The sequence below is a fragment of the Prionailurus viverrinus genome, chromosome A1 (assembly GCF_022837055.1).
Source record: "Prionailurus viverrinus isolate Anna chromosome A1, UM_Priviv_1.0, whole genome shotgun sequence".
Classification (NCBI taxonomy): domain Eukaryota; kingdom Metazoa; phylum Chordata; class Mammalia; order Carnivora; family Felidae; genus Prionailurus; species Prionailurus viverrinus.
In genome coordinates, this window is record NC_062561.1 from 110,500,342 (window position 1) to 110,514,536 (window position 14,195).

At 38.9% G+C, this 14,195-nt stretch overlaps 1 protein-coding gene across 2 annotated transcripts in view; it reads left to right on the forward strand.

The window, feature by feature from the left end:
- HSPA4 (heat shock protein family A (Hsp70) member 4) overlaps positions 1-14,195 on the forward strand; it is a 45,592-nt gene that overhangs the window by 12,194 nt on the left and 19,203 nt on the right. The window contains exons 2-7 of one of the 2 annotated variants that reach the window (XM_047864128.1): positions 1,104-1,161; positions 3,223-3,363; positions 5,228-5,350; positions 8,549-8,648; positions 9,290-9,423; positions 11,647-11,891. In XM_047864128.1, the coding sequence (XP_047720084.1) occupies positions 1,104-1,161; positions 3,223-3,363; positions 5,228-5,350; positions 8,549-8,648; positions 9,290-9,423; positions 11,647-11,891 (801 nt within the window). The remainder of the gene's footprint in view (positions 1-1,103; positions 1,162-3,222; positions 3,364-5,227; positions 5,351-8,548; positions 8,649-9,289; positions 9,424-11,646; positions 11,892-14,195) is intronic. The other variant, XM_047864139.1, reaches the window with a different exon arrangement.

Sequence of the window (14,195 nt, forward strand, 5' to 3'; positions counted from 1 at the left end):
GTGGATAAGATTATCATTAGCATTTTCTAAAGGGCAATATGGGCTGTGATAGAGATATTTATGTAGTAATGAGGACATTTAAAAAGAAATTTTAGTGGCTAGTGTTATATATATGCAGAAAAGCTAAGCTTGTTTCTAGGAGGCTACATCCAGCACATTGTAGTCCTGCAGAGTTTAGAGTTCAGAGCATATCTGAGGAGATCCTAGGCAATGCCATACTCCTACAGGGCACAGCTACCTTCAACTGCTCTGGGAGATCGGTTCACAGGGGTTCTTAACCTATAGGGTGGAAAGGGCCACCGAGGCACAGAAAGGCCCAGCCTCCTGGCAGATTGCACAGGGCTAGTAAGTTTATTAAAGTAAAAGAATTCTCAATAGGTCATTTAATATAGTCAGATTTGGACCAAGGCAATATGACTCCAGAGCTTAGTTAACTCTAAATTGGAAGAACTAGGGGTCTAGGGCAGATAGAGAGGGTCCAAGGTAGGGTGTAAGGTATGGAGAAAGGATCTAGAGTCTCACTTCATTGCTTTTAAGTTGTGTGACCCCGGATAAGTTTACTTCACCTTTTTGGACTCAGTTTCTTTTCCTATAAGAGAGGGATAAGATGGAACTCTTGAGAATTTAATGAGGTAATAAATGTAAACAGTTTGTATAATCATTGCTACTAAAGTTAACTTTTACTATATATAGGTGGACAGAAGTTCTCCAGGTTTATAGGCTACTTGGTGAGGTTGTAAGCTGTTTGAAAAGGCAAGATGTATTAGTAAGGGGGTACATTACTTTGTGTTGGCATTTTGAGCCCCAGACTTGAAGAATAAGAGAATAGTGGAGATGGGCTGGTCCACCTCTTGGTAGTATTGTGAGACAGATGGTTATCTCATCAGATTTGTGCTTCAAAGTCTAAATGACAGGGCTCCAGATGCCGCCCATTCTCATGGATAGTTGTACTCAATGGAGAGGGCAAAATCAGATTTACTGTGTGCTTTTACAAATGTGGCTTTTTAACCTCACACTCAGAAAACTTGCCTGCTCTGGTGATGTAATCCTGCCTGGACGTAATGTTGCAGTAAGGTTTGATGCTTAAATGTTTTTTCTTCTAGGGCTTGCATTTCTTTTGGTCCTAAGAATCGTTCAATTGGAGCAGCAGCTAAAAGCCAGGTAGAGTTTGTTTTTTTTTTTTTTTTCCTAAAATGACTGACTTCTCTGTTTTGTCCATCTTTTCATTCAGCAGTTATTGGAGTGCCCTTTACGTGCCTAGTATGGCAGTCCCTAAGTGGACAGCTGAGAAAGACAGGTCTGATCTTAGTCTCCTGTGCTTGAGTGAGAAGCAAATAGCTTTTTAAAATGACATAAACGGTATAATCTGTTTAACGTAAGACACTAGGAGGTATTTTGCCCAGATCTTGTTTAAGCAAAGCTCACTTATTCCCATTTATTTTACGTGTTCCTTAAAGTCTGTCTTTTTGGGTCTTCATCTTACTCCTGCTTGGAGTCATTGTTGTTTGTAGATTTGATCTTGTTAATCAGGGTTCTTAAAGAAGGAAAGCATACTTGTAGAAGCACACTTGACATTAGTTTACTTTATTTACTTTACACCTGACATTCTTTGTTGGTTTCTGAGTAACCAGAGTGTCACAACTCCCAGGAGTTCTGTGTTTGAGGGCCTGAAATGACTGTAAAAGAGTTGCATATTTGATCTTTTTTCTGGTTCAGCCTGGAGCACCCTGTCTTTTTTCTGGACTGGGCAGGGCTTCCGATTTAAAAGCCCCTAGCTGGCTTAGTTGGAAGACCATGCAACTCTTGATCTTGGGGTCTTGAGTTTGCGTGCCATGTTGAGTGTAGAGGTTACAAAAAAAAAAAAAAAAAAAAAAAAAAAAAACCACAAACAACAAAAAAAGCCTGAGACAATGGAAATGGTGCTTAGCCAATAGATTTTTAGTCACATATTTAGTCACATTGGGTGTTTTATAATCTGATTTTCAAAAAGTTGAATATATGTTAGGAAGCAGTAGATACCAAGTAGAGAACTAGTTTGGGATGTCTTGCCTTCTGAAATTCCAGTGAGTTCTTTTGTTTTGAAACTTGCTTTCATTATTGAGAATAGTTAACTTGTACTCAACTGCCTGTCTACTTCTAGGATGACATAGTTATTGTGATACTGAGTTTCTGCTTGGCAGCCTACTGAAGTAGGGCCTGGTTTTGGAGGCCTCCTATTGTTTTGTAAAAGGACTTCTGTCTGCCTTTTAACATAGCTGACAAGAGGAGCTCTGCGGTTCTTACAAAAGTAAAAGAAATTTGGAAGTGAAACATAGTATCGTTATCCAGAAATCACTGTTAGTATCTTAATGTATAACCTTTTTTGCTAAGGGTTTAAATGATTCCTTCACTCTAAAAGTGAGATCATACCATATAGATACTTACTTCCAACTTTATAAAATAATGTTACCCACTGTATATGGATACATTTTATTTTTTTAACCCATTGTCCTGTTAATTGACCATCCATGCTGTTTCCAGTTTTCTCCTATTATGAATAATACTTGGTCACTGTCTTGCATTTATTTTTGTGTACTTAATGTTATCTTTTTTTTGTAATCTTAAGTTTCCTTCACTAGAATTTCTGAATTGATATTGCCAAATTGACTCCTGAAAAGTTTGAATCACAGACTATGGTAATTTTTAAAAATTAAAGGTCATTTTATGTAAATGTTGATTAGAAGTTTAAGAATCACAGATACCTTTGTACATGTCTTCATGGAGAAGTAGGACAAGCTGGGCTCTAGTGCCATCCCTGCCACTATGGTCTGTACAGGTCCCTTATTCCTCACTTCACATGTGAGCAGATCATACAGAAAGGTGTAATGCCGAAGAAAATGGAACTCAGAAGGAAACTTTGTGGAGTTAAAATGTTGCTAATTGAGTCTGAGGCTGCTGAATTTTATTTTCAAACTGTATTTTGAGAGAGAGCACAGCACACATTAGTGGGAGCAGAGGAGGGGCAAAGAGAGATGAGAGAGAATCCCAAGCGGTCTCCAAACTGTTAGCACACAGCCTTATGTGGGGCTCGATCCCATGAACTGTGAGATCATGACCTGAGCTGAAATCAAGAGTCAGACTCTTAACTGACAGAGACACCCTGGTATCCCTGAATTTTTTTTTTTTTTTAATTTAATTGCTCCTAGTCTTTTTACGTTTTGACTCTGATATTCCTTCTCTTAGGTGATCTCCAATGCAAAGAACACAGTCCAGGGGTTTAAAAGATTCCATGGCCGAGCATTCTCTGATCCATTTGTGGAGGCAGAAAAATCTAACCTTGCATATGATATTGTGCAGCTGCCCACTGGATTAACTGGTATAAAGGTAAGGTTCTCAAAGTGATGCCTTATGAATACAGTGTTTTATTTGTATCTTTTATTCTGAGTTCAAGTTGTAGTGAAAACGTTAACAAATGTTTAGGAGAAGCTTTTGCTAGTAAAGACCATTTGGCATTTGGCATTTTTTGAATGACCTGGAATTTGATTGGGAGTGATAGGTGGCATTGTTACTATGGGTTGGACTGATGGGTGGTAGTGGTTTGAAGTTAACACTGCCATTGCTGCTTGTCTTGTTTACTGATGGAGCAGTCTTTCCAGTGTGATTTTAGTGAATGACTTTCTGCAATACCAGCAAAGAAATTTACACTTTAAAGTCACTAATGAAATGTATGGTCATACTCTTGACAATAGGACTTAGATTGGAAAGAGGTATTGTTCTTTTAGGGAAAAGGGAGATTAGTTTTTGGTATCTCTGTGACATCCAGAAGACTTTGTGAAGTATTAAGTGAGCTGATCATACAAAAGAGGTGAGAGGCTCAGGGATGGATAGGATGGGCACACTCTTCCCTCTACTCAGAGGTGGTAAGAGGAATCCAGAAGGGTGGATCGACCTTTCCACGCAACTCAGTTTAGCAAGAGGAGATTTGGTGTTTGAGACACCCCAGTTGGAGAAATCATGATCACGGGAATAGGCTCAAATGTAAGAGATGATGAGGATGATATGAAAAAGGTAGTTGTGCTGTTGTAGCTGAGAATTAGGTTGAATTTGGAAGTGAAGAATTCTGATAACCAAAGACTAATCTTAGGACATCTGTGGCAATAATCTCAGAACAGTTTGAATGGGCTGGTAGTGGATAAATCTGGAGCACAGGGGAGGGGAAAAAGGGAAAAAAAGGAGGTGAATAAATGGAGGGTGCTTATGGTTAGGAAAGAAATAGGGATAGGTATTGGCACATTTGGTAATAAATGTTGTAAGAGCCAAAGGAGGAGGAGACTAGGGAAAAGACCTGGGGGACAAGTGGATCCAAGTACAAGAGTGGAGGAATTGACTAAGAATTAAGCAAATGGGGAAGAAGAGGCAGCTTAGAAAGAGGCTTATGGGGAGGGAGGGGTACTTTCCCATCTTTATATGCAATAAAGTGAGATACTCCTAGATGGTGAGCCAGAATATATGAGGAGTGGGTTGGGGAGTGAAGAGGTAAGGAGAAGGTGGGGTGCAGGTTCACTTGGAGCAGTGGAAAGAAGAGAGGTCTGTTTTGTGGTATGGATTGTATTTGGGGGAATATGGGCCTGTGGGATGGGGCTTATCCCAGGCAGTCTTTCGGCATTTAAAGTTTGCAAATCTTATCCAAGTTGCACATTTTTTGCAGCGTAGCGTATCTTGAATTAAATGAATAAATTCTTTAAATTCTTTAATTCAGAAGTACTTATGGGGGTCAGGTCTGTCCTGGGTGTTGGCTATAGCAATGAACAAATGGGACAAAAACTGTGTCCTCCAGTTAGATTGGATCCTAATTTTGGAAATGACCGTAAAGTCACCACAGTAAACAAAGTAAAAAACACGTATTAGTCCATGTGGCAAGAGTTTCCACCACCAGACCCCTTTACAGAGGTGCAATGTGGGTCATGTGATTTATACCAGTTTACGTGTGCACAGGTAATTGTCTTAGGTTTTGTTGGTGGTCACTGTATATTGTTTATGTAATGGTACTTGTCTGCAGGTATTCATGTTTGACAAGCATGTTAAAAAGCTAAAAGTGACTTTAAAGTTATTTTTGCTTCCCTAAATAGTGTTTTGTTCCCTCTTGAGATAATGTTTCTTTGATGATGTGTTAGATATTGCTCATTTTAAGGCTTTTAGGACATGAGAAACTTTAATAAGCCTAGATCCTTTTGTTGTTTTATTGCAGGTAAAATATATGGAGGAAGAGCGAAATTTTACTACAGAGCAAGTGACTGCCATGCTTTTGTCCAAATTGAAGGAGACAGCAGAAAGTGTTCTTAAGAAGCCTGTTGTGGACTGTGTTGTTTCGGTGAGTTTGATCCCGTTGTTTTACTGGGGACTTGAGTGAAGAAGCACAGAAAAGAAACTTGTTAATTGCAAATAAAATTGCTTTTTGCCTTAGGTTGTGATTATTTTAAGAATTTATCAAACTAGGCTACATTTTCTTGATGTTCTTTTCTGTCACATAGTTTTTATTCAGGTCTTCTCTATTCTTTTTTTTTTTTTCTATTATTCTTATTTGAAGGCTTATCTTAAAGCCCACTTCCTCCTGGATTCCTTTTAGCACACAGCATAGTGCCTGGCACACAATAGCTACTCATTTGTTGAATTAGTTGAATACTCTCAGTTATGTTGTCATTTTCTTCATTTCCATTTTGGTATTTTTGCTATTTTGATCTTGTCTTTTCCATATCCCTCTTAGGATGGCAGCCTGGCTCTGTGTAGCTTTGTGCTTGTAGGACAGTGGAGTCCTTAGGAACTGTTGGATTTGGGTGGATGTCTTGGCTTTGCAACTGAATCTCCTTACTCTGCATTTGTTATCTTGGTATCTTAGCTCTGTAGCCTCTTTTGTCTTCATGTTGGTGTATTGGTCCGCAGAGCAAGGACTCTCTTGGGTGACTGTTTTGTCCTGCAGTCTGTTGTCTGGTAGATTCCTTGGTTCTTAGCTATCTAGTAAAGTAGAACTGACATTCGTCAGGAAGAAATAGTTTATTGTTGTGTGCCATATTTTGGTGATGCAAAGAATAAAAGTGCTTCTTCTCATAAGAGCTCAGATTCAGTCCAGGCACTGTGTTTGTGCTTCCTAGATGCTTTCTGCCTTTCACTAACTGTTGTATTTCCACATTTGTCCCTGTTTCCCCCACCTAGTGCCCTAACTTTGGTCTTGAAATATGGTCAGTGTAGAAGTGAAATTTATGTACAGTGGCAGAATGCCTGAGTGGCTTTTCCAGGTTTTGAGATCAAGTTAAGAGGTGATGTATTAAGTCATGTGTTAGGGGTCCTCTAGACTACACTGAGTTTCAGTGACTTGCCAGGAGAATTTGTAGAACTTACCACGTAGCCATACTCAAGCATAGATTTATTACAGTGAAAAGATAACAAAGCACAATCAACAGAGGGGAAAAGTACATGGGCATTGTTTGGAGGAAACCAGGTACAGACTTCCAAGAGTCCGCTTGCAAGGTTCTTGATGTGCTTGATTCTTCCAGCAACATGTTGTGTTAACATGTGACATACTCAACACTAGGGAAGTTCTGCCTGAGCTTAGGAGTTGCGGATTTCCAACTGGAGGTCAGTTATGTAGGTAGTACCTTGTGCCTAACCTGTACCAAAGGTCTAGACTCCCAGAAGGAAGGTAGCTATTTAGCATAAATAATGTTGTATAAGCAGTTTAGGTGTAGTGAGCCACTGTTGTTATTTAGGGAGATTTTTCTTTGAATTTAGTGACCTGTTTCTCAGTTAAGTTACTCTGTGCCAGGACAGGGCTAACCTTTTCATCAGGCCTTTCTAAGGCCTTTCAAAGACAGCAGTCTTTGGCCCCTCTGTGAACCCTTCTGCACAGGTACTGCCCCAGCTCTTGGTATCATGTTATATCTGATAGCTATATAAATAGAGCCTGGGTGTATTTTGCTTTATTTATCAATTGATTATTATTAAAACATAAACTTTAATTTTTTGGAAAGGTAATAGTAGCCCCATTGTTCAGAAATCAAATTGGCCCTTCTGCACCCTCTGCTTACCTAGTAGGAAGTTTTTTCTTCCTAGATGTTATGAGTTTTATTACTTGGTTACAGATCTTTCCAGAGGTTTTTGTGTACCCAAGTAAATAATCCTTTTTCTTAAATGTTTATTTTGAGAGAGCACAAGTTGGGGAGAGGGGCAGAGGGAGAGAGAGAGAGAGAGAGAGAGAGAGAGAGAATCCCAAGCAAGCTCCATGTTCAGCGTGGAACCCGAAACGGGGGTCAGTCCCACAGCCCTGGGATCCTGACATGAGTCAACATCAAGAATCAGACCCAACTGACTGAGCCACCCAGGCGCCCTTGTATATATCTTTTTTTACTTTAATTTTTCTCCCCCCCCACCCCCTTAAAAAAATTTTTTTTTTGATGTTTGTTTGTTTTTGAGAGAGAGACAGAGCGTGAGCAGAGAGGAACAGAGAGAAAGGGAGACACAATCTGAAGCAGCCTCCAGGCTCTGAGGTATCCGCACAGAGCCTGATGTGGGGCTTGAACTCACGGAGTGTGAGATCATGACCTCAGCCGAGAGCAAGAGTCAGATGCCTAACTGACTGAGCCACCCAGGCACATCCAGGTTTTTTTTTAATTGTAAAGAATTTTAAAAAAAGTTACATTGTAGTGAGTAAATTTGAACAGATAGATATTTTTCATGTGTGATGTTTGTTTCTAGGGCTAAATTCCTAGAAGTAAAATTGTTACGACAGAGAGTTTCTCTGTATTTGTAATTTCAACAGCTGTTGTTTCATTGCCCTTTAAAGAATTTTACTAATTTAAACTTCTGCCAGTAGTGTGTGATAGAGCTTGTTTGATATTAGGTGTGCAGTAAGGATGCAACTTGATTTTTTTCTTTCTGTATGACTATCCATTTGTTCTAACAGTACTTACTGAATATTCGAACTTTACTGGTTTGAAATACTTCCTTGATCATATACAGAAAAAATCGCTGTATGTATTTGAGGGCATTTCTGGATTTTACTGTTTGTCTATTTGTTTTTTATTTATTTCTTTTGAGAGAGAACACAGGTGAGCTGAGGTGGGGCAGAAGGAGGGAAAGAGAGAGAATCCCAAGCAGGCTCTGCCCCGTGCAGGACTTGAGCCCAGGTACTGTGAGATGATGACCTGAGCTGAAATCAAGAGTCTGGAAGCTTAACCGACTCAGCCATCCAGACACCCCAGGATTGTACTGTTTTTTTGGCAGGTGTATTTTAAATTTTTTTTTTTTCAACGTTTTTATTTTATTTTTGGGACAGTGAGAGACAGAGCACGAACGGGTGAGGGGCAGAGAGAGAGGGAGACACAGAATCGGAAACAGGCTCCAGGCTCTGAGCCATCAGCCCAGAGCCCGACGCGGGGCTCGAACTCACGGACCACAAGATCGTGACCTGGCTGAAGTCGGACGCTTAACCGACTGCGCCGCCCAGGCGCCCCGTGGCAGGTGTATTTTAAATGAGGACTCTCTCATATAGTAAACTGGCACATTTTTTTTGTAGGTTCCTTGTTTCTATACCGATGCAGAAAGACGATCAGTGATGGATGCAACACAAATTGCTGGTCTTAATTGCTTACGATTAATGAATGAAACTACTGCAGGTAACAGGGACTGTTAACATTCTTGACTTGCTGAATCTGGATGGTTCTGCAATCTTAAAACCCTGGGGTTTCTTGTTCTTCATTTTGCTTGGAGCACTTACTACCTGTGTGCCACAGTGTTTTTGGTTACTGTGTCACGCGTGAAGAATTCATCTGACCGGTGCTTTTTCTTTATCTGCCTAGCACTTACTTTGATATTTAATCACGTTTGTTTGGAAGGCTAGCAGATATTGTGTGTTCAGAGCAGTGCCTAGATTCAAAATCGACCTTTTCTCCACTTCTATTATGAGGTGTGTAAAGCAGCATCCAGAAGGAGATAACGTGGAAATGTTGAGATGGCACAAAGGTAGAAGAAATCCCAGAAAATATGTTTGGAAAACTGGGGGAAGTGGTTTTGGAAAAATTGGCAAAGTCATTGGAATTGGAAATTGGAAACATTAAGGAAGTCTAAGGGAATGTCAGCATTTTATTCTTTGAAGTTAATGTTCCTCATGAATAAATTATACAAAGTATATGAAGAATTTGATTCTTTCTAAAATAGTATGTGTAGTCCTACTATTTACTATACAATTTTTTTTTTTTACTTAATTGAATTTTAAATGTACTACTTAAATGATACATTGAATTTTTTTCTTATGTAGTTGCTCTTGCATATGGAATCTATAAGCAAGATCTTCCTGCCCTAGAAGAGAAACCAAGAAATGTAGTTTTCGTAGACATGGGGCATTCTTCTTATCAAGTTTCTGTATGTGCATTTAATAGAGGGAAACTTAAAGTAAGTATATTATTTTTGGAAAATGTGATTTCAAGTGTGTGGTAATTAGGAATTTATGGGAGACAATTGAAAAAATATATTAAAGCGTTTTGTTTCATCAATGGAAGCTTAGTATGAATGATTTAAACTAGAAACTAGGTACGTAGGGATAGTGTAGAAGTTGTAATTTTTCAGGAGTTGGCGTAGTGTGAAGCAGAGAGTGTGGACCTTGAGGAAGAAGCTCTTAAGATTTCTGATCCTTACTTATCTACAATGTGTGGAAAATAATACTTACCTTAGAGGCTTACTAGGATTCTTTAACATTGAGTCCCTTTGTGTATTTTACACTGAGGATTGAAGAGATGACAAAGGTATCCTCTTCTTGCTCTTAAGGTTTTGAATGTTCTGGGAAAAGAGTATAGGGACTGGAACTTGGATGGCCAAAAAGAAACCAGACTGAGAGAGATAGTCCAGATTTCTGGAAACCTTAGAGCTCTGGAGAGAGTTTTGTACACTGAGAAGTCTAGCAGTATCAAAGACAAAGAGGGCCAGAGAGTATCTGGTCAACATTTGAATTTGCTGGTATATGCTGCTTCCACAGTGGGATATAAAATCAGTTCTGCAGGTGATTTTATCTAGAATTTGCTTAAGAACCAAGGAGTTTTTGAGTGCATTATTTTTTTTTTTTTTTTTTTTTTTTTTAACATTTTTTATTTATTTTTGGGACAGAGAGAGACAGAGCATGAACGGGGGAGGGGCAGAGAGAGAGGGAGACACAGAATCAGAAACAGGCTCCAGGCTCCGAGCCATCAGCCCAGAGCCTGACGCGGGGCTCGAACTCACTGACAGCGAGATCGTGACCTGGCTGATGTCGGACGCTTAACCGACTGCGCCACCCAGGTGCCCCTTGAGTGCATTATTTAATTATTAGGGTTGTGTATCAGGGTTGTTTGTGTCAAGGCCTAAATTGCATTTCTCCCCCAAATTTGTGGATTGTTGGGGAGGGACTGACTGAAAATAAATGTTAAATTTGGGGCGTGTTGAGACTCTGTTACAGTCCTGTTATTTTGAAAACTAGACTTGGTTTCACTTAACATTCTGATTTATATTGTTTTTAGGCCCTCCCCCCCTTTTTTTTTTGTTAAATAAAAAGCAAAATCTTTGGGGTGGTTGGGAAATAACAGGTTCATGATTTTTACAGATATAAATAATGAACCAAGTGTAATTATTAGTACTTAAACTTTTACTCACTAATAAATGGCTTTATTTCTAAAATACATTGTATACTTTCACCTTTTTGAACAGAAGCTACTGGCCATAATTTAGCTTTGGCTTTGGGTCATAGTGATGTGTATTAGTGCCCTTTTTCCCCCCTCCCTAATTATCCTTTATTGCTATTTGTCAGTTTTGGAGTTACAATTAAAATTTACTCATCATGAAAACATCCCCAAACTTGGAAAACATTACATGAAAAGAAAAACATTCACAATTGTACTACTCTGAACAGGTTGTTGTATTTCATTTTAGTTTTTAGAAGAAAACAAAATTGTAATTAGACTATATTCAGTTCTGTGTCCTGTTTTTCTTTTTCTTCACAACATTTCCCCACAACATTTATCATTGAATAGATTGTTTTTATTGATTTTATTTTTTCGTCAAGGCTGTCATCTCTTATTTGGTCTGTCTTCTATTAGTGAATCTAACTAGATTTAGTTTGCTTCTAATCTGCTAAAGATTTGGATAATGGATAACCAAAGCTAATGAAATTTCTACAAGTTGCTGTGAATTAAGCCTTTAGCATGTTTTTTGATAGTAAACTGCATAGAGCTAGGCCTTTGATATTAATCATAGTTCTGTGATGGCAAGAAGACCAGAATTGCAGTGACATGTTACTGCATTTGGCTTTGGATATGTAATTTTAGTTTGCAGTCAGATTGGCCTAGTGGAAAGAGCTTGAATTTTGGAATTGAGGGAATTGAGGGGATTGGGTTTTGGGTTGTACTTCTGCCACTTACTAGCTTTGTGACCTGCAGATGATCTGATTCATCTGGGCCTGTAGCATCATCTGTAAATTGGGGATTACAGTGTCTTTTTTCACAATGTTTGTAACCGTGATTAAATGACATGTGCACATTACTTTGTTTCAAACTTAATGTGTCCCCTTGTTAATTTACCAGTTAAATATATACCATAATAAAAATTTCAATTGATTGGTTAATTTTTGAATTATCTTTTTTTCCTAAGGTTCTGGCCACTGCATTTGACACAACACTGGGAGGCAGAAAATTTGATGAGGTGTTAGTAAATCACTTCTGTGAAGAATTTGGGAAGAAATACAAGCTAGACATAAAATCCAAAATTCGTGCATTATTACGACTGTCTCAGGAGTGTGAGAAACTGAAGAAATTGATGAGTGCAAATGCTTCAGACCTCCCTTTGAGCATCGAATGTTTTATGAATGATGTTGATGTATCTGGGACTATGAATAGGTAATCAGATCACTATTTTAATGTTAAACTCAACTGTGATTTTTTTTTCTCCACTTATATTAGCATTTATTTAGCTAATTGTTGAAATTACCGTGATTGTTGTAAGCTAACTTCTGTAGGTAAAAAGTAGAGACCATTCAGCATCCTGCATTTCCTGAAGTTTGGATTTGATTATTCTAATAATTTAGACTAATCTCTTTTACCTCATTGTTTCAGTCAGTTGGTAGCTCTTGACAGGTGCTGCTGCATGTATTATATGTGAGTTGCCAGTTTTCAAAAAATCAGGGCAAGGTGCTTTAATGCTGAATAATTCTGAATTTGATGTAGTCATTGATTCAGAAATTGGTGTTCTTGAGTAGTTGAGGGTCACTTGTGGGCAGCACCTCTTTTTATACAATGCTGCAAGAATTCTGTGTTACTGATGTTTCATGGCTATCGTCAGAAATACCCAGAATGTTACCGTTGTCTAGTTGGGTTGCTTGGATGATGAGTGGTAAGTTCTTTAGGACGTGAACTCTACTGATAGAAGTCAGGCATGGTTGATGGCTTGTTTGGGGAAAGTGTGGCCTCAATTATCCTCAAAAAATTGAGATCGAATTTGAATTAGATTTACTGTGCCTAGTAACCACATTTGTAATCACCTTTCCTCTCTACTTGAAAGTGATGGTTTTCATTTTTATTAAGCAGCATTGTGTGTATATGTGTTGGGTGGTCTGGGGGGCAAAGGAGTACCAGGGTATCTTTCAGAAATTGTTAGTAGAACGTTTTGTGGTAATTAGAGCCAAGTAGACATTTGTAAGTGGTTTATACTTTCTAAAAACTAAAAACAGTTAATTAACCTATGTGCTTTTTTTTTCAACAGTTGTATTTTATGGACATCGAGTGCAAAGCTGTCATATTCTCTAGTTTATGGTCTTCATTTAGTCTGTAGTGCTCACCAGCAGTCTTTTTTCTTTTTTAACTAATGAAACCAGATAATTTCCGCCATCTAGCATTTCTTCTGATTAACTTTTCAACGTTTATTTATTTTTGGGACAGAGAGAGACAGAGCATGAACGGGGGAGGGGCAGAGAGAGAGGGAGACACAGAATTGGAAACAGGCTCCAGGCTCTGAGCCATCAGCCCAGAGCCTGACGCGGGGCTCGAACTCACGGACCGCGAGATCGTGACCTGGCTGAAGTCGGACGCTTAACCGACTGTGCCACCCAGGCGCCCCTTCTGATTAACTTTTGATGGGGTAAAATCCACGTAACGCTTTAAAATGAACAACTCTGTGCCATTTAGTACATTCACATTGTTGTGCGGTGACCACCTCTGTCTAGTGACAGAATGTTCTCATCGCCCCAAAATAAAACCTCATAGCCATTAAGCAGTTACTTCCCATCTTCCCTTGCCTCTCTTGTGTGGCAAACACTACTTACTTTTTTTTTTTTTTTTTTTTTTTTTTTTTTTAAATCTATGGGTTTACCTATTCTGGGTGTTTCATGTAAATAGAAGTGTGCACTATGTGTTTTGCCATTTTTGTGCCTGACTTTAACACCGTGTTATCTGTGTTCATCATTCATGTTGTAACATGTATTGTTCTTCTATGCTTTTTATGGCAAATAGTATTTTGTTTGTATAGATAACATCACTTTTTTATCCTTTCATCACCTAATGGACCTTTGGGTTGTTTCTACCTTTTAGTTATCGTGAGTGGTGCTTTTGTGACTATTCATGAATACGTGTTTGACTATCGTGTTTTCTGTTCTTTTGGGAATAAATGTAGGAGTGGAATTGCTGAGTCATATGGTAATTCTATGTTTAGTTTTTTGAGGAATTGCCAAACTGTTTTCCTCAGCAGTTGGACCATTTTACATTCTCGCCAGCAGTGTACAAGGGTTTCAGTTTCACCACCTTCTTGCTGACGCTTGTTACTACTACTTTATGTTAATGTCTCTCCATCATTTGAGTTGTTGGAAGGATATTTCCCTGATGAGTTTCTTTTTTTTTTTTAATTTTTTTTTTTTTTAATGTTTACTTATTTTTGAGACACAGAGAGACAGAGCATAAACGGGGGAGGGGCATAGAGAGAGGGAGACACAGAATCGGAAGCAATCTCCAGGCTCTGAGCCATCAGCCCAGAGCTCGACGCGGGGCTTGAACTCATGGACCGCGAGATCATGACCTGAGCTGAAGTCAGACGCTTAACCGACTGAGCCACCCAGGCGCCCCTCCCTGATGAGTTTCTAAAAAATAGCACATGTGAACTCTGATAAGTTCTTGACTGTTGATGACAGTTTTCCATGTCCACCGTTTGGTTGG